The sequence below is a fragment of the Tachypleus tridentatus genome, chromosome 4, assembly GCF_004210375.1.
Source record: "Tachypleus tridentatus isolate NWPU-2018 chromosome 4, ASM421037v1, whole genome shotgun sequence".
NCBI lineage: Eukaryota > Metazoa > Arthropoda > Merostomata > Xiphosura > Limulidae > Tachypleus > Tachypleus tridentatus.
The window spans coordinates 76,370,391-76,396,579 of NC_134828.1; the positions used below are offsets into that span (position 1 = coordinate 76,370,391).

At 33.6% G+C, this 26,189-nt stretch overlaps 1 protein-coding gene and 1 long non-coding RNA gene across 6 annotated transcripts in view; one reads left to right on the plus strand and one right to left on the minus strand.

Moving 5' to 3' along the window:
• Window positions 1-7,972: 7,972 nt before the first annotated feature.
• On the minus strand, window positions 7,973-18,221 carry LOC143249478 (uncharacterized). 5 transcript variants are annotated; one of them, XR_013027801.1, is made up of 2 exons: window positions 17,862-18,221; window positions 7,973-8,937 (listed from the first exon to the last, which is right to left on the minus strand). It is a non-coding gene; the product is annotated as an uncharacterized LOC143249478 (long non-coding RNA). The 5 variants fall into 5 exon arrangements; XR_013027799.1 differs by having other exon boundaries at window positions 7,973-8,889; window positions 17,953-18,195; XR_013027798.1 differs by having other exon boundaries at window positions 17,953-18,190.
• A 2,856-nt stretch (window positions 18,222-21,077) lies between these two features.
• Window positions 21,078-26,189, plus strand: part of LOC143249479 (solute carrier family 12 member 2-like) — an 81,458-nt gene continuing 76,346 nt past the window's right edge. Inside the window, exon 1 of the mRNA XM_076499393.1 lies at window positions 21,078-21,537. Within this exon, the coding sequence (XP_076355508.1) occupies window positions 21,148-21,537 (390 nt within the window). The 5' untranslated portion in view covers window positions 21,078-21,147. The remainder of the gene's footprint in view (window positions 21,538-26,189) is intronic.

Genomic DNA, 26,189 nt, shown 5'->3' on the forward strand with positions numbered 1-26,189 from the left:
ATGAACGCCACACAGGTAGTACGTGGTACAGTTTTCTGCCAAAAATAAACTAAACAAATAATTTCTAACCTTAATTCTTCGATTTTGAATTGGAAGAACAAGATCGGTTTTGTTACTTTAAAAAAAAAACTTCAATAAATAAAGTTTATAGATCTTTAAAATTTATTTGTTGTTTTAAATATGATTTTTAAAACAACTGATATCAAAACCTTGTGTTGAAAATGTGACTACCTACGAAACACTTTTATTTCATAATTTTTAATACATACATATATAAATTTGTAAATTTATCACAACACGAGTTGATCTTCCCTCTTAACTCTATAAGTTTTTCTTATATGTTTTAAATATTTTTGGCAGAAAACTGTACCACGTATTACCTGTGTGGCGTTCATTTCGGCAATGAACCCCAAATGTTAATGTTTTAAACCAATATCAATTTATAGACGCATTCGCTAAGTATTTTCAATCGCCTCTGATTTAAAATTTGCAATGAAACGAATTATGAGAAACATAAAATAAACACGTACGATGACTAGACATTGCTGGATTATTAGATTCTGAGGCCCAAAGCTATGTCAAGTTAAAAGATCCCATGCGATTAAAAAAATTAAAATTAAGCCAGTCTTTCTTTTTTAGAAGTGGCTAAGAATAAGAATCCCTGTATATTGTGAGACTCTCAGTTGTAGCGTAGTTAGCGTAAGCCTTAATCTGGCACTGTATGTACTGTGATTTTAATCACTTCTGTCGAGCCTAAAATCCCTCACTGCTTCGCCAACTTGGGTTTTTTAATGTGACACCACTACATTATATTGCGACGTATATTCAGTTGTCCGAATGTTACGAGCTAAATAAGTATCACGTCTCTCTTTGTTTTGTTTGTTTTTTTAATTTCGCGCAAAGCTACACAGATAGCCCTCGAGTAGCTTTGTGCGAAATTTCCAAACAAACAAAAGCTTCGCCAACTTGGGATTTTTAATGTGACACCAAACGTTAGATTGCGGAAGGCAGCTAGCTCATAAGTATCCCCACCGCCAACTCTTGGGCTACTCTTTTACCAACGAATAGTGGAATTGACCGTCGCATTATAACGCCCCCACGGCTGAAAGAACAAGAATGTTTAGTGCGACGGGGAATCACGTCTCTAAGTTATTAATTCGTGCGTGCTTCTCTCTGCAGAAAACAATTTTGCGTAGTATCACACAAGCAGCTTTCAAGTTACTCTGACTTGCTAAATCTTTAGATCAGTTACGTGCCACTGAAAATGCTGCTGTAAAAGTTACAAGAAAATCTTCTAAATAAAGGAAGAACATGATAAATTAATAAAGTATTGCACTTTGAAAATATCAAACACTCGACATTCTTTATTATAAAAGCAAATAAAAGGGAAATTTCAACGTGAGACGCAAACATTTGCAAGCGAATTCAATATATTGCTTTTTTGATAAAATATCTAGAATACAGTAGGCTTAAGAAAGAGTGGTACTCAAGGTAAGAGTAGGTAAAACTACAACATACACTTCAGAAGGAAAGACATTTAACACAGAAATTTTCTTTGTGAGAAAATATAGCGCAGCACAGCAATATAAACCCGCCAAATTTCAAGTCGATTGGTTTAGAAATAGGGCTTCAATTTTGTTTGTTTTAGATCAAAGTAACATATAGCTCTCTGCTGTGTCCACCATGGGAATGAAATCTTGGATTTTAGCTCTGGAAGTCCGTAAACTTAACGCTGTTCCATAGGGGACAAGAAAAAAAATGAAAGGCACTCGATTGCAATTGAGTGGAAACATAATGTTTACCTTCCAATAGGGGAGGTATAATTAAAGCCATAATTTAATGTATTTATTAGAAATAAACACAGTTCATAAATAGAAATTAAAATTCACAACAATTCTTATGACGTGTTAGCGAGGAGCTTATTATTCTTTTTTATATTCGCTGAAAGAAAAAGAGTGATCGAGATGAAATATTCTTTGCAAGGATAAACAAATAATAGGTAGTTACTCATACTGAAACATTGCATCAAGTGAAGAAAATGAAATGATAAGATACAAAATCGCAAAGCTTTCTGTTTTATTTGATCTTATTGTTGTTTTTTAATTCTGGAAGCTGACGTTTAGAGATAATTGGAAGCTCAGTCTTCCAGAAGTGAAAAGAAATAGATCAAACTTGGTGAGTTTTAAATCTATTTAATTTCTTATTCTCGTCGCTTATACGGTTTACTTTACTTCGAGTGAAGTAAATCACAATATAAAACAAAATAAACGACCAACCATATAGTTGATTGAAACTAATATTTTTATTCAAAAATAAGTGATATCAACACTGATAGACCCCCCCCCTAGTAGCACAGTGGTATGTTTGTGAACTTATACTGCTAAAAACCGGGTTTCGATACCCGTGGTTGGCAGAGCAGAGATTGCCCTTTATGTAGCTTTGTGCATAATAACAAACAAACAAAACAACACTTATAATAAAGAATCACGAATTACTAAATCATAATTATTTTCCAAAAGCACGCACTATGTTTATTCAAATAAATGATACAATCGGATGCCTGTGTATATTTGAACATAATATTTTGCACATTTGAATTCGAGAAGAGCTATCTTGGCTTTAAACGCCTTGTCCTCTACTGGGTCAGCGGTAAGTTTACAGAATTACAATGCTAAAACCTGAGGTACGATTCATCGCGATGGACAGAATACAGTTAACTTGTTGTGTTGTTTAGCACTGAAATAATAACAGCATTGAACGCTTTGGTCTTTCGTGTGTCTTCTGTATCGTTAATACAACTCGATGTTTTGGTTATCAGGGTTCAATATATTTACTTCGAGTGAGATAAATCACAATATATTCTGACCACTACAGATATCGAAACCTGTTTTTAGCAGTATAAGTCCGCAAACATATCACTGTGCCACTGGGGGAGCATTGTTTTTTTGTTTTTTGAAATTCGCGCAAAGCTACTCGAGGGCTATCTGTGCTAACCGTCCCTAATTTTGCAGTGTAAAACTAGAGTGAAGGCAGCCAGTTATCACCATCCACCGCCAACTCTTGGGCTACTCTTTTACCAACCAATAGTGGGATTGACCATAACATTATAACGCCCCCACGGCTGAAAGGACGAGCATGTTTGATATGAGAGGGATTCAAACCCGCGACCCTCAGATTACGAGTCGAACCCACCTGGGGGTAATCATGATATAAAGTAGAATATTGAAGCAGTTTGTTTTGAATTTATCACAAAGCTACATAATGGACTATCTGTGCTCTGCCCACCACGGGTATCGAAACTCGGTTTCTAGCGGTGTGAGTCCATAGACATACCGTTGTGCCATTGGGGAACAATATTGAAGCAATATAGTACTTACAAAAAACTTTTTACCAAGTTTAAAAAAATAAACGATCTACTGCAAACTTTTAAATTATCTTACCAACTTGTCTAGTTTGACAGTGTTTCACTTGTAAGGCCAAAACATCATATTAATAACTTTCTGTAGATTATTTTGTGATTAATTGTGCAGGAAAGGAACAAATACATTTTATATTAAAAAAACACTATACTTTAATCATTTATAACTATTAAGCCATACTTTCAGCATCAGTGTAAGCTGACTTTTTATTATTTTTAATGTTGAAATTCTTCTTTATTCATATTCAAAAACTGGTAATTCAGAAGTTAGTAAACGAGACCTAATCTCTTCGACTAACTTATATTATAATATTACTAAAAGGTTAGGCCCGGCATGGCCAAGCGCGTTAAGGTGTGCGACTCGTAATCTGAGGGTAGCGGGTTCGCATACCCGTCGCGCTAGACATGCTCGTTCTTTCAGGCGTGGGGGCGTTATAATGTCACGATCAATCCCACTATTCGTTGGTAAAAGAGTAGCCCAAGAGTTGGCGGTGGGTGGTGATGAGTAGCTGCCTTCCATCTAGTCTTACACTGCTAAATTAGGGACGGCTAGCACAGATAGCCCTCGAGTAGCTTTGTGCGAAATTCAAAAAACAAACAAACAAACCACAAGATTATCCAGATATAAACAAAATTCGTTGTTTAAACAATAACTAAAAAGTATTCAAAATATAGTCTTTAACTCTGAGGAACATCACGTTTTGAACTAGAACTTTCTTTTCAATTTTGTTAAAAAATATATAATAACAGTGATCGTTCTGTGAACGAATCATTAAAGCGATAAAGTTTTAAATTAGTTTATTTAAATAATTTTTCGTATATTGAACAAGAATTTTATTTTGTATGTATAATGTGAGACGCTGTAAAACATTGGAGAGAATGCACTATATATACATACACATACATACAAGGAAGTTTGTAGTCCGGTTAGAAGAAATTATTCATACCTAAAGAAGATGCTATAGATTTCAGATTGATTTTAAATAATTTTATTCCAATTGATTTTTGTTAATAATGCTTAAATTTCAGGACCTTATTTTCATTCAATTTTACGATACATGCTTGTTTGTTTGTTTTGGAATTTTGCACAAAGTTACTCGAAAGCTATCTGTGCTAGCCGTCCCTAATTTAGCAGTGTAAGACTAGAGGGAAGGCAGCTAGTCATCACCACCCACCGCCAACTCTTGGGCTACTCTTTTACCAACGAAAAGTGGGATTGACCGTCACATTATAACGCCACCACCGCTGAAATGGCGAGCATGTTTGGTGCGATGTGGATGCGAACCCGCGACCCTCAGATTACGAGTCACACGCCTTAACACGCTAGGCCATGCCGGGCCCACGATACATGCACTACTTTTTCAATTTCAGGCATGTCGCTGGGCAAGAGCATTCACAAAGACTGCATACCCTCGCGTATCCACTCCTTTTCAACATTGCATGAGTTTATATCAGATAACATCAATTTTCGGAAAATCCTTCTCAGATCCAGATTGTTGGTAGTGTGATAAGGAGTCTCAACCTTAATGTGTCCACGAAATTTGGTAAAAATCCAACCATGCTTTACGCTTATAAAATCAAACAGTGAATAAATACTTCAAATTGAACCAGAATCCAAATCCAGACCAAATTTGAGGAGGATTGTCACATAGCGACTTCCCATTTTTCGTAAAATTGGTATGTATATTCATCTATTAGTTTTCGAGATACACGCGAGGAATCACAAACAGACCCGATTGCAATGTATGTTTTTATTCTAGTTTTGTGATCGTATAGAAATCGAAATGCAAATTCTTCAGACCACCCTTTTATCACGTCAGCTGAATTAGCATCAACCGAAACGTAGTTTTTCGTATTGCTTCGAGGCAAAACTGCTTATTAAAACCGTTTATCTTATCTCATGAATCTTAAAACAGAAAACAAGAAAATAGTAACTAATATAATGCCATATTCAATTCCGTTTTTGTTTTATAGTTACTGATATAGCTATATTATCCTTTCACTCACTTGTATATTAAAGTTAAAAGATATGTGATTACCTTATGATGACAGTAAAATTTTCTTACTTGTTGACCAACTTCTTTAAACGTGATGTTTCATAGATCGATATATTTACAAAACGTGACCTGTATACGCAGAAGATTCTTGCAAAACAAAGGATAATGTTATGCCATTTAGTGTAACAAGTTGACAACTATCCTGTATTAAATATCGAATGATTTGTGTATTTCAGTTTACGACGTACTCACTTAATGATTGCAATCCATAAGGTAAAAGAATGAGTTGATAGTTTTTCGAGAGAGTCAGCAGGAAACATGAATTTTGTTCTTGTTTAGATTAGGATATTTCGCAATCCAGAGATTACAAGCGTTTATTTTTCAGTGAGGTCTTTATTCGCATGTTACTTTGGCTGAAGAGTAACTTGAAATAACTAATTGTGAGGTTGCCAAACACTGCACATCAGGTATTTTGTAAAACCATCTACGAATAACAAGTAGTAGAAATTACGGAGTCATAAACGGAGTAACACTACTAATCAACTTAGAAAATTAATTACTCATTAATTAATCTAGATATAAAATACGTTAAGAGCTTAATTACAAAACAACTTCACAAACTGATATGTTATTCAAAGATGTCCGAATCTACAAACTGTATGACATACATTTGATAACTGAAAATTATAAGTCATGCTGTCGTGCTTGCAATTTTGCAGCTACTTTTAACGTACTTTGTAGAAAAGATCCTTTCTAAAACCAGGCTTTTTAATTCAAGGTTACTGCTATTAAAATAGATCTTCAACAAAATACGCTACAATCTATTTCTTCATATTACGCCCATGGTGAAGCGTAAATTTTATTAATAATAATGGATTTCACCAGACTTTGTTTGTTTTTGTTGTTGTTTTTGGCATTTTAGTTTATTCAGTCGCCTCGTTTCTTAAGTGCAATGAAATTTCAGAGTCTGTGGTGAGGCTTTCTTCAGACAGATGCCAAAACAGTGATCCAACCAATAAACAAACAGAAGGCCAGTAAAATTTTCGCCCTTATAAAATCCCCATTACCTGAAATATCAACAAAACTTATACTTTCTGCACTCATGTATTTTTTTACTGTTTAGAAACACATTGAGGAACACAAACCCCAGTGGCTCAGCAGTATGTCTGTAGACTTACAATGCTAAAAACTGGGTTTTGATACCTGTGGTGAGCAGATCACAGATAGCCCATTGTGTAGCTTTGTGCTTAATACAAAACAACAGGAACATAAAGAAAAAATTCCTACAAAGTTTGGGCCTGATTCATGTTATTACCAATATTTCCTGCATATAAGACCTGATTCTAATTTTTTTTTAGCTTAATAAGGATATCACCTATCAGCAGATGTAGTCTCTTTTTTTTTTTAAGTTGAATGAAATTATCCTGGCGGTATGATTACACTAAGTTTGTTAATACAGTTTTGCCCTCTTAAGTTGTTAGTAATGTCTTGAAGATGTGGTCTTGATTTTCAAATTAAAATTGCTATTTTTGGGGAGTCTTTTCCTGTTTTTTGGTTTTTTTTTAGCTTTCACACAAATACAACCCTGCTTAAACAAATTTAAACTAATGGATGTAAAATAAACTCAAGTGAACAATATAATTCTTAAAACATGGAGGCAATTAACCACTCTTTAGATTATATTCCTTTAATAAAACAAATGGGTTGCTTTTGGATGTTGTGAAGATAGTAAGTTTAAGTGAATTTAGGAGAAAGCTTGATAAGTATATGAATGATAAGGGTTGGATTTAAGATTTTTTTAAATTTATTTATTAATAGTTTTAACTTAAGATGGGACAACTGAAATAGACCAATAGGTCCCATGTTATTCCAAAACATTAAGTTACATGTTATAATCCTACTTTATAAATTACAATTGAACTGATATCTTACTTAATTTTTAAGTAAAACCTAAGATTCTGTATTGCATTTTTAGGTAAAGAGAACACTTATTTCATAGGTTTAAGGATGTTTCATATGTAGACAACCAAGATATCACTTATCACTGTTTGAGCCTCCACATAGCAAGAAGGTATGTTTACATAAGACGCCATTACAAGAAACCAGATTTCACCAACTGTTTCACTTCACCAATCTCATGTCCAATATTTTCTATTACTATTCAGCTTACAAACTCTACTTTCTAATCAGGACTTGATTTTTTCTTTACAATATATTTATTGATATAAATTATGAAACAGAACTAGCTTGAAAAAGAAATATTTATGCTATCTTTCCTCAAATTCCAGAATAAAAGTGAATTATTACATGTAAAACACACAAGAGCAGCACAAACTGCCTGTAAAAATAACTACAAGGTGCCATCATATCATTTGAAAGCCTAATGGTTCATCTTACAGTCCAATTCTTTTAGTTTAATGAATATGAACCTAGTATTTCAATACAATGAGAAATAACAGTCTTATTTGTAACAGCAGTAACAAAAAGACATATTTTAGTCACTGAGGTCAGTGTCATTTTGTGGCTTGACTTTGTGGTCAAAAAGTAAATAGATGTAGATTTCCTTTTTTATTCCTCCTAGTTATACATCTGAGAGAGAAACAACTGGTTAAAGGTCTTATTCACTCAGCTTTCAAAATGTGCTGAATTAACAATAATAAACAGTCTTTATAAACATCCATTAGACAATTCAGTTTAAGAATATTTGGTGCAGAAAGTTTACATGTTTACATGGTTTGATTTTGAACAGTGAGTAGTATTTTTATCTTTTCACTTAAAACATTTTACTAAAGAAGAGTAAGTAATAAGAAAAAGAGCACATAATAATACACTCAATAGTCAAACATTTCCTTTACAAAATTGTTGTTGTTGATGTCCTCACAACTGTAAAATATGTCTTGTAAAAAACATTGTGGAAACATAAATATTAAATATACACAACAACTAAAAATAGTGGATAGGAAAGAACAGTTATGACATATTTTGTCTCATACATTTATTACAAAATTTCCTGAGGTACTTCCCAAATTTCAAACATTAATATTCTCACACAGAAAACTGTTATATAAATAACACATATAAACACAAATAATTTAGGTACAAAAAGATCTGCAGATGCTAAATAATTAACAACTGAAAACACTTGTAGCTGAATATCAGTTTGAAATAAAATCAAAGCCACTACAAATAAGTAATATAAAACAACCTATGACATGCATTTAACACTAATGTTGTATGGTCAATGAATGTTGTAAATGCTCTCTAAAGGAAGTTCAGGTTGGTCATATCCCATTTCTTCTGGTGTCTGTGTGTGTGTTTTCATTTACCAAAGCCACCTCAGGCTATCTGCTGAGTCCACCGAGGGGAATTGAACCTCTGATTTTAGCATTGTAAATCCATAGACTTGCCACTGTACTACCAGATAACTTCTTCTGGTGTATTGACTCCCAGTTCTTCCAGAGTAGGCCAAACCTCCTGGATGATATATGGGTAAATCTTTCTTACCCAGTTACCACATTTACCCTGCATTATAATAAAAACTACATAACCATATATGTAATACAATATAAATTACAACACTAAAAAGTTAAACAGTGAGATAAGCTTATACTTTTTGAATCTTGCAATAATGTTTGCTTGATTAATACTAAATTTTTATTTGACAGTTAATTTCAAAATGAAAATTAAGAAATTTTTACATTACACTCTGTGAAGAAAGCTTGTCTAGTAATGTACATTTTGATTCTTATTAACTTAGTTAATCTATCCATTTTATATATAACATTTCATACCTATTAAATAATACTTATATTGCTTTGTCTTCATACAAACTAACAGCAAATAAAATACTTTATCCCAAATAACATATCATCATGCCCAACATTACAGTATGGTATTACTACAGTAAATCCTTATACTCAAGAGTCCACTAGTAATTACATCTTATATGACCATTTTATAAAATATAACACAAATAATACATCTAAGTCTTCCAACTACAGTATTAAAATAATAAACTATTAACATGTTAGATCAGGTAAGTTATTTTGATTTATATGTGTGTGTAAAGAGAATATTAATACTGATATAGAGTTAAGTAAAATAAAATAATGTCAAAAGGAAGAACACTTTTAAAAACAGTAAATTCAAACCTCTGACTAGTGTTAGTTTGTTATAAACAAAAATAAAAAAAATGCTGCACCAACTGAAAGGATCCTCAGGGTACAGGCTATAATGTGGGATACAAAATATACCCTAAAGTAGGACCTATGTTGCGGTGGGGATACACCGTCTATCAATCTTAACCTACGTTCATCAGTCTCACATAAAGAAATAAAATAAAGGAATAAAAATTAAAATTAAAGTAACTGAAATTAGAAGATCAAAATGTGGGTTCTCAAGTCCATGACATCACCCTTCACTGCCTGCATACAGTTGTGGGAAGGTGATTGTTCTCAAAAGTAAAGAAGAAAAAATAAATTAGAAAATACAACAACCTCCACACCACATTTATTTACTTAATTAGCATTCTAATGTCATTTTCTATCAGAAATCTAACATAATTACTAAACACACATACACCATACTGCTCCCAATAATTACATGCAAACAAAATTTTTCTGGCAACTTACAGCTGTGAATAATAATCCCAGTGGCTGGCTATATTACTTTCCAGTTGTTTGCAGGAACAACACTATACTTAAAACAAGCTACTTTATAAATAATGGCTTAAAAAAGTATAATGTAAAATGCTCTGGGTAAGCACACAATATTTGTTTAGATCATAAAATGATCTACACAAACTATCTCCACTTGGCTAATTTCTATGAGAGGTATACAATATTGTTACTTTAAATGATAATGGATGGAACCATATTAAAAATTTAACTTGAATACAGTTTTCACAAAGGAAGTTACTGATCATAAACTAGCAATCATGTTCAATTACCACTTGACATCATTTTATTTTTAAACTAAGCAGTGGAAAATATTTGGCTTACATGTTGGTTACTCATCATCAGGTATTATTAATCTGAATGGTACCTGATGTCACATCTACAAATAAGCTTAAATGAACAGTTCAGAGTCCTCTATGGGTCAACAGTAGCCATCTGTAACTTATAACTGCTTAATAAACTAATCATAGGAAAGGTGATCAGTCAACAGCACTGCCAACTAATATGTAATTACTCTTAACTGAATAAAAGAATTAACTGTCACAGTTATAATTCCTCTACAGCTGAACAAACAGTGTGGGTGTATGTCCAGCAGCACACTGTAGCTCGAACTCTGAATCTTCTATTTGACAGTACAATATGCTAATCAACTAGACCATAAGTTCTTAATCTATAAGTCAAAATATCTCATAATATCCAAATTCCCTATTCCCTGTCTAGATGTACTACTATAACCAGATAATGCACAGTACTATAAAGACCACTTAACATTGAATTAGTTTCATGAAACATAATGTAATTTTACTTCATATGAATGTTCAAACTGTGCAATATTATTAAAAAAGTGAGTAAATACAGAAAACTAGAAAGAAACACCCAACAACATGGCTACAATGTTAAAACTAGAAAAATATTCTTATGAAGTGATAAAGATTCTTTTATTTCAATGATTATTTTTAAAAACAAGAAATGTATAATTTTGTTCACAAGTGCTTTATTATGATTGTTTCTTTATAGTTACAATATTACAGTTTCTTCTGTAGAGAACTGTTTAACAGCAGGATTTTGAATTAAATTTACATAGCAGGTTACTAAATCATTTTATTGCCATGATACTATAGAAACATATAAAATTAAAAACAGTATTCTTGCACTGCCAGCACATCATAACTTAATGTGCAGATGTTAAACACATAAAAAGATTGCAAGGCTTAATTAGTATTAAAACAAGCAACCAGTAGCTTTGCACATTGTTTTTTTTTTTAACTTGACCCTTTAACTTAAAAAATGTTAATTGCTGGTGTCATAATTTTGCATATACTTTGACTGATAATTTTATCAAGACCATTTTGTTTATTGTTTATAAAATACTTCATTTATTTGTAACTGTAAAATGATTTTATGATGTGCCATTTGATTACTTAAAATGTAAATGCATAAATATAGTAATATTTGCAAAACAATTGGTAACAGCAAAGACCTCTCTAACTTCCAAAGGAACATGATTGTGACTGTACTGAAGGTGTATCATTACCAAAGAAATGGTAATCGGAATCTAATATAGTTGTAAATGAATGGAAGTACTATGATAAGTGAAAAATTGGCTACAGTTTGCTGACTAAGGGAAATTGCAGTTAGGCAAATCAAAAAGTAAAATGAAAATTATTTTTTATACAGGTAACAAAGTAACAGCCAAATACAACAAATAAACATTTTTAACTTATTCATTTAAGGCAGATGATTATTTTGTTGTAGCCAACTGGGGTATACAACAATTTTCTAAAATATAAAGTTGCACTCATCTCTCTTCATTGTTACGTTTGAATCCTAATTGGTTAAAACTGCTAAACATGTAAAAGATAATCTGAAAGCTAGTTTGGTGAAAAGAAAAGTTTATTTCTAAAAATGCAATCAGACTTTTATTCTTTATTTTTTGAATAGAATAAAAATTTCAATTGCTGAATGCACAACAGTTACTTGACATTGTTTCCGTGTTTTCCAAATTAATATTTCACTTCAACTAATCCAAAATTCATTTCCACATAGCAAAATAATTCTATTTGATGACTTGTTACCTTTAAATGTATTTGATTTAAAGATTTTTGAATTATACATACTGAGACCTAAGCATTCTTTTTTTTTTTACATGGCTTGGTTCTTGAAATGTCAGACCACTTTATTCCATTATTTTTTTCCCACATTTTCTGGTGGCAACATTTAAACATAAATGTTGTAACAGTTGTCAATTGCAGTCAGCATATGAAACACTCTTAACATGATGTATAATTGCAAATACACCTCTGAATGTATATAAATAATTTTCAGTCACAGCAAGTTATTTATTTATGTGAGACCAACATGTTTTTTAACAGAAGCCTCTGTTGTATACATGGTAATGTGTATAAAGGAGTACATGGGATGTTACATATTAGATGTGCAAAAGTAAAAAATAAAAAAAACAAATGATACTTCTAAGCATCTTTCACATTCCTATCTGTAAATGTTTTAAAAAGGATCTTAAATCAATATGAAGATAACTTAACTTTTACAATTATTCTGTTCCCCAATAATATAAACAAATACACATTGAAAGATAATATATAGAGTATGTATTTATAATATTACATATTCTAATAACAAGCTTTCATAAAGCACACACAACTCATAATGTATCAATCATAATTAAACTAAAATAACTATGTATTTATCTCAATAACCAAATTAAACAATGTTAATTTTTTACCTTCCAATACAAAAAACAATATTTTTCTGATATCAAAAATTAATATACTAACATATTGTTTGTGAAATTAGCTCCTCAAGGCACTGTATCCCAAAAAATATGTAACAGGTCTGCCAGTATCAATAATAGACATATTATTATATATATTATGTTATATAAATAGTAATATGCACCACTAGTCAAATTTTGTATATAGTAAGAAACAATTCACTAATCTCTTAATCTTACCTACAGCAAGTTATTTCTTCATTTACAAGCTATTGGTGCTCTTCAATTATGGACACATGCATCAATTTTACCAACACTTATAATTTATAGGCACCTGCTCAGAGAATCTAACCTTCACAACTTCCAAAAATCTAATAGCCAGAACACAGTCATTCACTTGACAATGAGCTTTAAGAGCAGTATTAATAGAAGAGTTAATAGAAATATTAACATTTTAATCAAATGATAAATACAGCTTCAAGAATATGAAGACAAATGTTAATAATTTGGAAAATATAGTAGAGTACCAAAATAAAAACACAGTTAAGAAATCACAGTTAAATCTAAAAGGTTTTAGAGATTTTTAACTGGCAATATTAACTAATATTTAAAGGGTCTTTATGCTTCTGTTAAAAAAAATAAAAAAAAGTGACATTATTTAAGATATTAAGTGAAAGTCTTTTCTCAAGAATAATTATTTAGCTCAGATATTTTTTGTTGATTTTGGCCAAACATAATGACAACATTACCAAAGAAATTTAATAAATTAAAAGGGGTGGGATACGAGCTCTTTATACATTTTATTATTATTACTATTAAAGAATACTAATTTTTGAAAAGACTCAAAAATCTTACTGATAGAAAAATGTCTGACCCTGATTAGGTTTATCCTAAGACTTTAAAGACACTAAGTAATAAGTTGGAATGGAGTTTAACTGAAATCTTCAGACACAGAGTCTATGGAAGACTCAAGAAATCACTGACCAATCAGTATGACTTCTGTTGTTGGTAAGCTGTTCGATTCCATTGTCAGGAATCATTTAGACAAACACCTTGAAACTTGGAATTTGGTTAAAACTTCTCAAAATGACTTTGGAAAGAAGTTTTATTGCCTCACTAACTTTAGATTTTGGTAAGGCTTTTACTTCACTAAATAACTGTATTCCTGTTTATGTCAAGTGAATAGATTTCAAAAAAGCTTTTGATATGGTTCCTCACAAACAACTGGTTGACAAGACTTTTAATATAATTCAGGAAAACTCAACAGATGTATTATGAATTGGCTTGAATGAAGAAATCAAACTTGTTAAACAAGCATTATTCTGATAATCAAAATTCAGTATTGAGATCCTTGAGGAGCTGTCTTCAGACCACTGTTATTTATAACCCACGTCAATGATATGTACTTCTAGACAAGGTAGATTCTGTTGAAAATGTTTCTTTCATGCTGAAAGATTTGAAAAGTCTTATTGTGACAAATTAGTTTCAACACTGATAAAATGCCAAGTGGTTCATTTAGGGTTAAGAAATTTAAAAAGCCTATTGTTTTATGTGGTAGAAATATTAATGTGCTGAAAAGCAAGGAGGAATGAAGTGTGGCAATTAATAAAAGCCTCTAACCTTTCAGATTGATGTTTTGGAATTAGGAAAACCAGCATAAAGGGTTATTGGTTCTCTTTACAGAAATTCTTATTTCGGTAGCAGTGAGGTTACAGTCACACTGCAAAACTCTAGCAAGTCCTTCTTCAAAAATTGTCATGTTTAGGTTGGATAAATTTATTACAAAAAAGAAAGTGATTTGCTTGAAAAGATTTCAGTGACAAGCTATCAAAATCATACCTGGCCTCAGACACATTACAGAGAGAAATTGAAGTTTGTTTTCCCTAGACTTTAAAAAACAAGTAGAGGTATCTTCCTTCAAATGTTTAAAATCATTAAGGGCTACAACAAACTGGCCATCAGAGGTTTGTTTAAGTGGTGATAGATAAGATTATGGGTAAAATTCTGGATATTTGAGGAAATAAATAAAAGGCAAGAAATTCTGGCTGTATATTAGGTAAAACAATCTTTATACTAACTACAAATTTGTGACATGGTTTGCCTAATGATGTGATAAACGTTAGTAGCTTGAATTAAGCTTTGTTGAATAATTTTATAGACAAAAGTGATCAAGGTTGGACCAGTTTCTTTGTGGGGAAAACTCAATGGCCTTCTGTTGTTTCTCATGTTCTTTTTGAGTATACAAGTACACACATACTTTTAATCATTTGTGCTTTAACATTAATTATGTACTTAATTCAAAATCCTTACTTTAACCATTTTAATATTCATTTAGTTAAGTTCCTGCAAAATACTTTGAAAGAACTTTTATTATATATTTTTTCTTAATTATGGCTGTGCCCTACCGATGGGATTGTAACCTATTGATATTACAACTTCTATTATTAACTAGTCTTAATAATACCACTGTCATCCAAATGAAGGAAAGAGTGTGGCCTTAGTGTACTTAGATTTTCAAAATGCTTTTGAGAAGATGCCATACAAAATATGATTTAAGAAAATCATACCTTTAGGAACTGGTGACAAATTAATGAGCTTTGGAGAGATTAAACAGGGCAATACAACAGGTTGTTATTAATGAAGCCCATCAAAACTAGATCCTTATTTAGTAGTGGATCATCTCAGAAGTAAGTGCTTAGGCCATTCCATCATTTACATTAATGATATTGACAGAGATGGAATAAGTAAAGTCTGCCTATGGCACTAAACTCTAGGGTACTTCTGGTTGTACTATGGGTGTGAAGTACAAAACAATACTTGAATAAATTGGTAAATTGTGCAAATATTTAAATTATTTTTAATTTACTTGTTTGTTTCAGAATTACATACAAAGCTACATGACAACTATCTGAGCTAGCCAACCTTAATTTAGCATTGAAAAACTAGGGAAAAGGCAGCTAGTTATCACACATACCACCAACTTTTGGGGTATTCTTTTACCAATGAATAGTGGAATTGACTGTGACATTATACTGCTCCCACAGCTGAAAGGGCAAGCATGTTTGTTGAGATGGGGAATTCAATCCTCTGACCCTCAGACTGCAAGGCAAGCCCCATAACCACCTGACTATGCCAGGACAAAACTTTAATTTTTGTAATTGAAAAGCAATGCATTTGGGTTATCATAATTTGGAGCAAATGTTTAATATAGATGAAAACCAACTCAAATTACTGAAGAAAAGGTTCTTGGCATAATAATAGGCAAGTAGCTCATACCACTGAAGCAATATTCTCTTGGTAATTAGAATATCTAAGAATTTTAAGGTGTACTTATAGTTACAAAGATATTAATTACAACCTATGATTTTATACAAATCACAAGTTAGCCCTGCCTGAAATTCTGTGTAGTTTTGTGTCTAGTTCTACAAGAAAAGATAGTAACTTATTGGAAAAGTGTCTGAGAAGGGATACTAGAATGATATCAGAGATAGGATGGTTATCTTGTAGAGGTATGTTAATATTTCTTAACTATTTTCCTTTGATTCATTGTGCTGTATTCTAAAGACAATAAAACATGAGCATAAGATATGAAAAATGCAGAAGAGGCTCCAATTAAGACAATACAAGTTGTGGTAAACAGTCTTATAATGTACCCCAACTAACAGTGGGTAACAATCAAAACATATCTCCTTATGAGAATTTATACCTAAGAAAAAAAAACTACCTGTAGGAAATTGTATGAATGGTCCTAGACAGGGAAAGATGGCAGTATGTGGTGAAACTCACAAAGCATGTGTACCTTTATAACTGCAACAATATATCATGCCATTTCTTACCTGTAAAATGTCCACAAGTGGTCAATGTTGAACATAGTGCCAGGGGTTAGTTTGAGACTGAAAAAGTGGATACAAAGGTCAAGGTGAACTCTACTTACTATCAGACAATGTTCTGGACTCTTTGATCCACAGTAGTTTCAAACTTTACCTTATATGGTTTTGAATGCATTTTTGATACGGGGGTATCAGTTTTGACCTTAATACAAATAAAGATTTATTTGAGCAAGCCTGTCATTTGTTATAATGTTACAGTTGACCATTTTGTCTCATTGTTTGCAAGACTAAGAGTTAATATTAGTTCAGCATAGTGGGTGAGTGGGTCAGTTTAACATTTTATTGTGCAAAGCAACTAGGCTTATCTGTACCACTCAGCACTGTATACATACACATTCAACTATTACATATTTTGACTTCAAAGAACTACAGAATGAATTGAGTGACTGAATTATGGAAGGACTCCAATGAACTGCTGTCAGCAGTGATAGAGGCCAGCATTTTACAGGAGGTTTAGAGGAAAATTAATGGTTTTCTGAAAAGTAAATGGATGGTGTAAACTTCTTATTTTTCCCAAGTCAGAGTCAGTCTTGTAGGACCAAATGGTCCACTGTCCATAGGTTATGTTAACGTTTTTATCTTATGTTTGCCATATGCCATGGTTTACAGTTTCAACTAGTAAGTATGAATTCCAAAGTTAAAAGTAAAACAACCCAACACTGTTAGTAATATTAACAGTAATACTAGTTACAACTATCATAAATGTGTACATGTATAATACTAATTAATACAACTAGCACTAGTACTACCAATTCTACACTAACAGTAACACTGGTAACAATAATTATTGTAACTGTAAATTAGTGAAATAATAATTCAGAAGTGACTTATATTAATAATAATCAACAGATTTGGACATTTACACTTCATTTCACAAATTACAATTTACAGAATATGGTTTGTACAGAATTTCCCCAGTAACATGTTACTACGGGAATTCTGTACTAGCACCCAGACTAAATCCACGACCTAGTGAATCTAATTTCTACGCTACATTACAAATTACGATATACAGTAGCACAGGCGTCTACCTCGACCTTGTTGAATGTTTTCAAGGAATGGAATGAACAAGTTTCTTTCACATTTTTTACACTATAAAAGCCTAATCGCATAGTATTCCTAAACATTTTGAAACCATTTTAAACATACTTATATGTGTTAATAGACCTATTATCTAACTCAACAGTCAACGTAGACGGCGGTACCAGCACGACACCAGACATTCCAGATTGGACGTTACCTCAAATTTCATTTGACAACCGTATCGTTTACAGTCCTTTGGAATATCTTTGATGCATAACCAAAATCCTTTGAAAATTTCAAAGGTCACAACCAGGTCACAAATTTGGAACTTTTTCATTACACATACAATAGATAAAGTGACTTTGTAATATAAATAGGTTTAGTACATAAGGTAGTATTTAAGATAGAGTGAAAGAAAAGCATCCACAACAGAAACTCAACCGATTGTTACTGTCCAGAAATATTTTAATCAACTTACATACATATTTGTTTGTTTAAACAAAAACTTTAGAAAAATTAAAATATGACTTTTGAAAGCAAGCATTGTAAAAACTGAAATAGTAATAATTTAATTCTAGGATAAACATCCATCAGTACTTCTACAGTTATTTGTTTGTTTGTTGTTGTTTTTTAATCAAAGCCACATTGGGCTACCTAATGTGCCCATCGCGGGTAATGGAACTGCGGATTTTTGTGTTATAAATCAATAAACTTACTGTTGAGAAGTTGGGACTTAGTTAATAAAAATGTTTGTATCTATGTTAGTAATTACCCTGTTGTTGCTACAGGCTTAAATTAATTCTAGGAATATATTATAATATGACAAAAACTGAAATTTCTAAGTTTTGCGTGTTCCTTTAGAAAATCCTACTAATTTTAAAGAGATATTTTATTTTAACTCCATTAATATGCCATTTGATTTTTTTTTACTTTTTAGCCACACTGTATATTTTGATATTTCCTTTTGCATTACTGACACTCGTTTCGAATATCTCACCCAGCAAGCCAATCTGCGACAATGGAATCAGTAATAACGTTATAAAACATTAACTCAGTTTAAGTAATTATAGAAAGTGTTGAGTATGTCACAGCAAAATGATTTTATAGCTTCACTGCATCGTTACAGCTAATGTCACCACATCTACTCAGGCTCTATTTAAAGATCGTGCATTTTGACAATAGTCCTGCAGCGTAGTGTCTATTGCAAAACGTCCATCGTACTATTGACAAGTTCAAAACACACTTCTCCTCCTTGCAGGCATTTTGTAATCTATTAAGTGTACGAAAGTAGTTCATCCAGTGACTTTGATTAGTGTATCTTCATATAAAATTGTGTGAATACCAGTTTTATTCTTTAGCTTGAAATATGCCATGGATGAACGGTAGACATGATTGATATTAAGCATTATCTTGGTGAATCTTTCCCTGTTACTTTCGTTTTTGTACAAAGTCAATATTGATGTACGCTTAAAGGGTTTATAACGTGGGTTTGATAATAAGCAAAGCGAACCCAAACATTTGTATCTGCTGGAATACGAATTGTTACACGCCTCTTTCTTGATGATCCTGATACCCTATGTTGATCTATATTACTTTGTTTTCCAATCAAATTAAGTACAAGGGATATCGTCTCTTGAATCATAAATCCCCATTCTGATCACATATTTATGAATTGCGTATATGAGTAATTTAATTCTGAAAGGACTGTTACATACCCTTTCCAAAAGTAATCAGTTTTCGGTAGTATTATGTTTACGTAATGTCAAACAATATCACAACCACATTCATTTCCACCGCAACATTATATCAGCTGTGGTTGTCTTATGATTTGCTGATTTGCATATTTATTTGATATGATATATTCAATTATCCGTGTAAAACATTATCACAAGTTTTCCCAGTGGCTCAGCGGTATGACTGAAGGCTCATGACGCTAAAAATCGAGTTTCAACACGAATGATGAGCATAGAACAGTTAGCTTATTGTGTAGCTATATGTTTAACAATGAAACAAATAATTTATCCCAAATACTGGCGGTAGTATAAGAATGCGCAGTATGAGTTTTAGTTTAAATTTTGCGTAGACTTACATGAAGACTATCTGCACAAGCAGTCCCTAATTTAATAGCAAATGACTAGAGGGAATTGTGCTAATCATTACCCACTGCTAATTCTCGGGTTATTCTTTTCAGGGATCTAAACCTGCGACCCTCAGATTGTTAATCAACCACTCTAACCACCTGGCTATGCAGGACTCTCGCACAATGAGTCTAATTTGGATACATATACATTTTCAAGTTGAACTGACTGTGGACAAATTTATCATCTTATATTAACCACTTCTCCTTGAAAATAAATCTTCAGCCACCCTTGCTTTAATTTATCTTGTTTCTAAAAATCGTGAATGGATTCATGTAAGTATAGTGATTATCAATATTCCAAGTGCTCATTGATTTGATTAATTACTAAGGTTTCTTTGTTTGGAATTAAGCACAAAGGTGCACAATGGGATATCTATGCTCTGCCCACCATGGGTATCGAAACCCTGATTTAGTGGTGTGAGTCCGCAGATATACCGCTGTGCCACTAGGGGGCTAAATTGTAGGGACTCTGTACATAATGCTTTTTGTTAATTTTTTCTACTGTCCATACCCATAAGATATATTTATGTATTTATGTAGTCAAATGAACTCTCTTTTCTGCTGTAATTATATTCTTGAATTCATGTTCAACACATAAAATTACGTGCCTAAAATTCCAGATTGATTTGTGACGCTTTCCAAAAAATGATTGAACTACAAATAACTATTATACAAAAAATTATTTACACAATTAATAGAAATTCAACTTTCTTGTAATTTATGAATTTCGAAAATAGTTTTTAAAAAATCATAACTTAATGTTTACTTGAATCATATTAAATCATTATTAGTTTAAAAATGATTCCTTTTAAAATATATTATATTAATATTATTATTTATATTAATTACGCCTTCTTTTTATCAATCATACGAAACTTAATATTTTGGAAATACAAAAAATTTTCACATGATAAGATTTTAGATTTATTGTCAGTGACATACCACCTTATATATATTTTAATACATATTACAAATTTTATGTGAAATTATACGTTGTTAAAGAAATGGAAACTAAATAAAAACTTAAATACTTGGAATTATTGTAGTTTCAAATGCATGTATTAAATTGCTTAAAATCAACACGAAAGTCTGAAAGGTTTATAATATCCCATAGTGATGAAAATGTCCACTTGAGAGCGTTGATTAATCCAGTAGAGGGCTCTACCGTCTAAAGCTTTATTATAGAGGGTAATTGACGTTATATGGCATTTGATGTGTTAGTTGTTGGGAAGGTGTGTGTGATTAACAAAATAATCTCTGCTTTTACCACAAATGGCAAAAAATCAACTTAAAAACGGTGGTAGACATCTCGGAAAGCCAGAGTGGATAGAAATGGATGGAGCAAATGGAATTGCCGATTCTAAAAAAAACGCTTCAAGATTTCAAGTTGACAAAGTTGATTATTTCGATGAAAATAATGATAATTTATACGAGAATGAGGTTTTTACTGTGGATGGCAATCAAACAACTTTGAATTCTTTGACACAACGCTCTGGAAATTCAACTTATGATACACACAATGTTCGAAGTCTACACCATTACACTAGAGAAGCTCTTCCTAATGTGGCTCATTACAGGAATGTCATGTCTGTTCATGGTCACATGATTCGACCAACTCTGGATGAACTTCATAATGCTACACTTACTCTAGGACTCGACAAGGTAAATAAATTTAAATACTTGTATTTGCATACATATATATGACATATAAATAACTTTGCGGTTATATGCTATAATAACTGACAATACTTTGAAATGAAATTGTGTCCAATATAGCAATTGTAATGTGCTATATTTGTAATTACGTATACCATTTGTAATGTGCGCGAAATTCCCAACGAAAACTGTAGGAAATTTCAAATAAGCTCTTTCAAACTTGTTTTAAATAACAAAATTAGAATTTGAGTCTTGACTGACCACAAAGCAAATATCAAACCAGATAAATGTAAGTGATTACTTGTGTGCAGATTCAACTTTATAATAGGGGTAAACATGGAGTTCGGGTACGAACTCTTCCAGTTTAATATAGGGTGAAATTCCGGACTGATGTAAATTATAATAAGATTAAAAATACTAGGAGAGTCTATATGTATCACAACTATCAAACGATCCATTTCATTTAAGCCCTTTTGTCATTACTTCAAAGGCACTTTTGTTTAAAATGTTGCTTGTGTTTGTTTAATACTAAAGGTTGTATGTGACCACAAACTGTTCAGTATTAAGACAAATGATGAGTTGCATTTAATGCAACCTAGCACTAGATTATATGGCCATAGAATTAGAGTAGATATTTAATGAGAAGAGAGATGCTAAATTTCCTTGTTATATGACAAACTTCTTAAAATCGCATGTATTTATTAAGTATAAAATTTCTGAATTTCCAGTATTTTTAAGTTTAGTGAAGTCGAACAAGCATATTCAATTACTGATTTAATGCCAGTTTTAAAAGAGTGTAGGAACGTTATCGGGAGAGACCCTGGTTATTACCGAAGTTTGATGTGGTGCCTTTTATATGATTAACCTACGTGAATCTCTTAATATAAGCTTATCCAAGAAACTTGGCTAATGCAAGTAGTTACGTGGAGGTTTATGTAAAGATAGATTGCTAGTGGTTTTTTATGTATTTGTTTTACATCGTCATTTATTAAGTAATTCGTCTATACGTAAAGTAAAAGTTGAAGATTTTTAGATGCATTAGAGTTATCAGGGGAACTCTTCCAAATAGCCAAATCATTTACGAATTTAAAAATGAAAATTACAGTACTTATTATCCAAAAGTGAAGTTGTACGTGTAATATGATGAACAGAAGAGGGGTAAACTATCCCTTTTTATGAGACACGTGCCATTCAAATGAAGCATTCCAATGTAGCTTCCATAATAACTTTAACTTTTGTCGTCTACAACAGGGCCCGGCATGGCCAAGCGTGTTAAGGCGTGCGACTCGTAATCTGAGGGTCGCGGGTTCGCATCCACATCGCACCAAACATGCTCGCCATTTCAGCGGTGGTGGCGTTATAATGTGACGGTCAATCCCACTATTCGTTGGTAAAAGAGTAGCCCAAGAGTTGGCAGTGGGCGGTGATGACTAGCTGCCTTCCCTCTAGTCTTACACTGCAAAAGTAGTGACGGCTAGCACAGATATCCCTCGAGTAGCTTTGTGCGAAATTCAAAACAAACAAACAAACGTCTATAGCACCTCACGGCAGTTTTATTTGGGACATTTGATATAGTAGTCGTATATCGTTATGCCAACAAACACCTTTTGAATGTTAATAGAAACTACTGTGCAACGATTTGTATTAGAAATTTTAATGATTGTTCAGAGAAAAAAATATAATTTCATCAGACGCCACATTATTGCTCAAGTTTCAGTGTTTTTTTAAACAGAAAAGTAAGCCTCTTTTAGAAGGTCTGGGTGTAGTTTCTAAATTTGATAACTATAAATAGAGCGGCCCGGCATGGCCAAGCGCGTTAAGGCGTCCGACTCGTAATCCGAGTAACCCTTTCAGCCGTGGGGGTGTTATAATGTGACGGTCAATCCCACTATTCGTTGGTAAAAGAGTAGCCCAAGAGTTGGCGGTGGGTGGTGATGACTAGCTGCCTTCCCTCTAGTCTTACACTGCTAAATTAGGAACGGCTAGCACAGATAGCCCTCAAGTAGCTTTGTGCGAAATTCCAAAACAAACAAATAATTTAAAACTGAAATCAAAACAGATGGCACCCCAACTCTTGCACGTTTCGAATTTTTTAAAAAACGTGAGTATAAATTTTATAATGTAGGGAGAACAATTAAGTTTTTCACCTATTTTTTAAATGTTCACTAAGGTGATGTTCGAAAATACTGATTACTATTGTTTCCTATTCTAAAGCCTTTCTAACAATAGAGGCCAAATATATAATCTTGTTTGAAATATTCCTACACTTTCCAGCTTGTACCCATCAGTGTGGATTCCTGTACGTGGTGAGGGGACCTCCCAGGGAAGGTTCTATTCTGTCTGGTTACCTTCTCTGAGATCTAAACATCCACCCACGTGTTTGCCGTGCGTGGCAACCCGTGAAAGGGAGGAGAGGATCCTGGCGGTTCAGGGGTCCAACCCTAACACACCACTTTGGCCTTGAATTCCCGTAAACGAGCGGCCTTTGGGTGGCCCCCCTTGGGTTAATCGGCTGGTCTACTTGGTCTAGAGTCGACCAAGTACCAGTGTTGGAAGTTCTCAATGGGTGTTGTGGACATTGTGCCTGATGCTGGTGTTTGGGTATAGTGCTCACGAAACCCTGGGGTTGCTGCATTGTCCTTGCATGACATTGTAGTACGTCCCTTTGTAGGGCTCCGTGGTGGGTGGGGTCAGTGGGTACCGAAATTTTTCTTTTTCCCTGTGAATCCTCCTTCAAAAATTTTAAATAAAATAGTGAAAAAACAGTCAATAGGAAAACGACAACGTCTTGAAGACTGAACAGCTATCTTCAACATCTGTAACACACGTACCCCATTTTCTTATATTACATTCTCTTTCAGAAAAACCTTTGGGGCAAACGTCCCCCTTTTTTATTCAGAAGGGACTAGAGGGACTTGCAAACTTTCCAAAGTCAGTAAAGAAGCTTCGATCTGGAGACATATTGGTTGAACCATCCACAACCCAACACAGTGAACTCCTCTTGAATTTAACGGCAATTGGGGATATACCTATTGAAGTTACATCTCATGCTACCTTGAATTCATCACGAGAAGTTATTGTTGAGAGGTATTTGAAGAACATCCCTGAGTCGGATTCACGCTGGTTTCTCCACTCAAGGAGTTTCTGCAGTGAGGCGCATCTATACTCGCAAAGATGGAGTTACACTGCCAACAAATACCCTCGTTTTGACATTTACATCATCAAGTGCACCTGCCACCATCAAGGCAGGTTATCTAATTTGCAGGGTACGGCCAAACATTCCAAACCCTCTGCGATGTTTCCAATGTCAGAGGTTCGGCCACTCAAAGACATCATGTCGTGGTTCCATGACGTGCTCGTTGTGGTGGCAAGGACCGCGATGCCTATGCATGTGACATGGACCCACATTGCGTCAACTGCAATGGTTCTCACCATTCCTACTTTCGTTCTTGCCCAAAATGGTTGGAGGAAAAAGAGGTGCAACGTTTGAAAACGATACATAACGTTAGTTATCCTGAGGCTGGGAAATTGCTGCCCGCCAATTCATCTCGGACATATGCTGCTGCACTTCGTTCCACAACCACAGTGGGAGTGCAGACAGATCTCTCTGACTCCAAGAGAATTGTTTTCTAAACAAATGAAAAGCCTTTTTACCTCCATGGTTAAAAAGGTTGATGAATCGACTTCCACACCCATCTCTGTTCCTAGCATACATTCCAACAAACCTCAAGATCCACATACTTCAGTTTCAAATACAAGCATTTCTTCTAATACATCTTTTTCTCCCACCTCAAGAGGCAAAACAATCATTCCTTCACGTCCTCAGTCACTGGAATCCCCTTCCACTAACAAAGACCTGCCCAATCGACCCAGGGCAGGATCCATGGAGGTTGATAGACCTCCTCCGACTAAGGACAGTAAGGAAAAAAGACGTGGTCGTAAACAGAAGGATTCCCAAGCCACTTCGCCAACCCGTCATTAAAAATGGCCATCTTGATACAATGGAACTGTCGAGGTTTACGTTCTAATCTGGATGATATCAAAACACTGATCGCTTCCTACCATCCTGTATGTCTGTCCCTACAAGAAACATTTCTCAAACCTGCTGATACAGTCTCCATTCAGCAGTTTTCTCTGTACAGAAATGACAGGCTGTGTGATGGGCGAGTACATGGAGGGATGGCACTATTGGTTGATCAGCATGTGCCCCCCCTGTCTTTGTCACTCAACACACCCTTGGAGGCCGTAGCCATCCGTGTTTCCTTGTGTCATACCATCACTGTTTGTTCTCTTTACCTGTCCCCTGGAGAGACATATGATCAATCCGACCTTGATGCTTTCGTTGAACAGTTGCCGTCTCCCTTTGTACTCCTGGGGGACTTGAATGGAGATTACCCCCTCTGGGGAAGTGCTGTTATTGATGGAAGGGGTCGCTCTGTAGAGCGTATGGTCTCTGATCACAACCTTTCTCTTTTCAATGCTGGTTCTTCCACTTATTTTCATGCACCTAGTCAGTCCTTTACCTCTATTGATCTCTCAATTTGCTCGCCTTCATTATTCTCCCATTTTTCATGGAGGGTTGACAATAATCCACTAGGCAGTGATCATTTTCTTATACTTTTGAGATAGACTTGCCGTGGTCGATGCCATCGTACCCG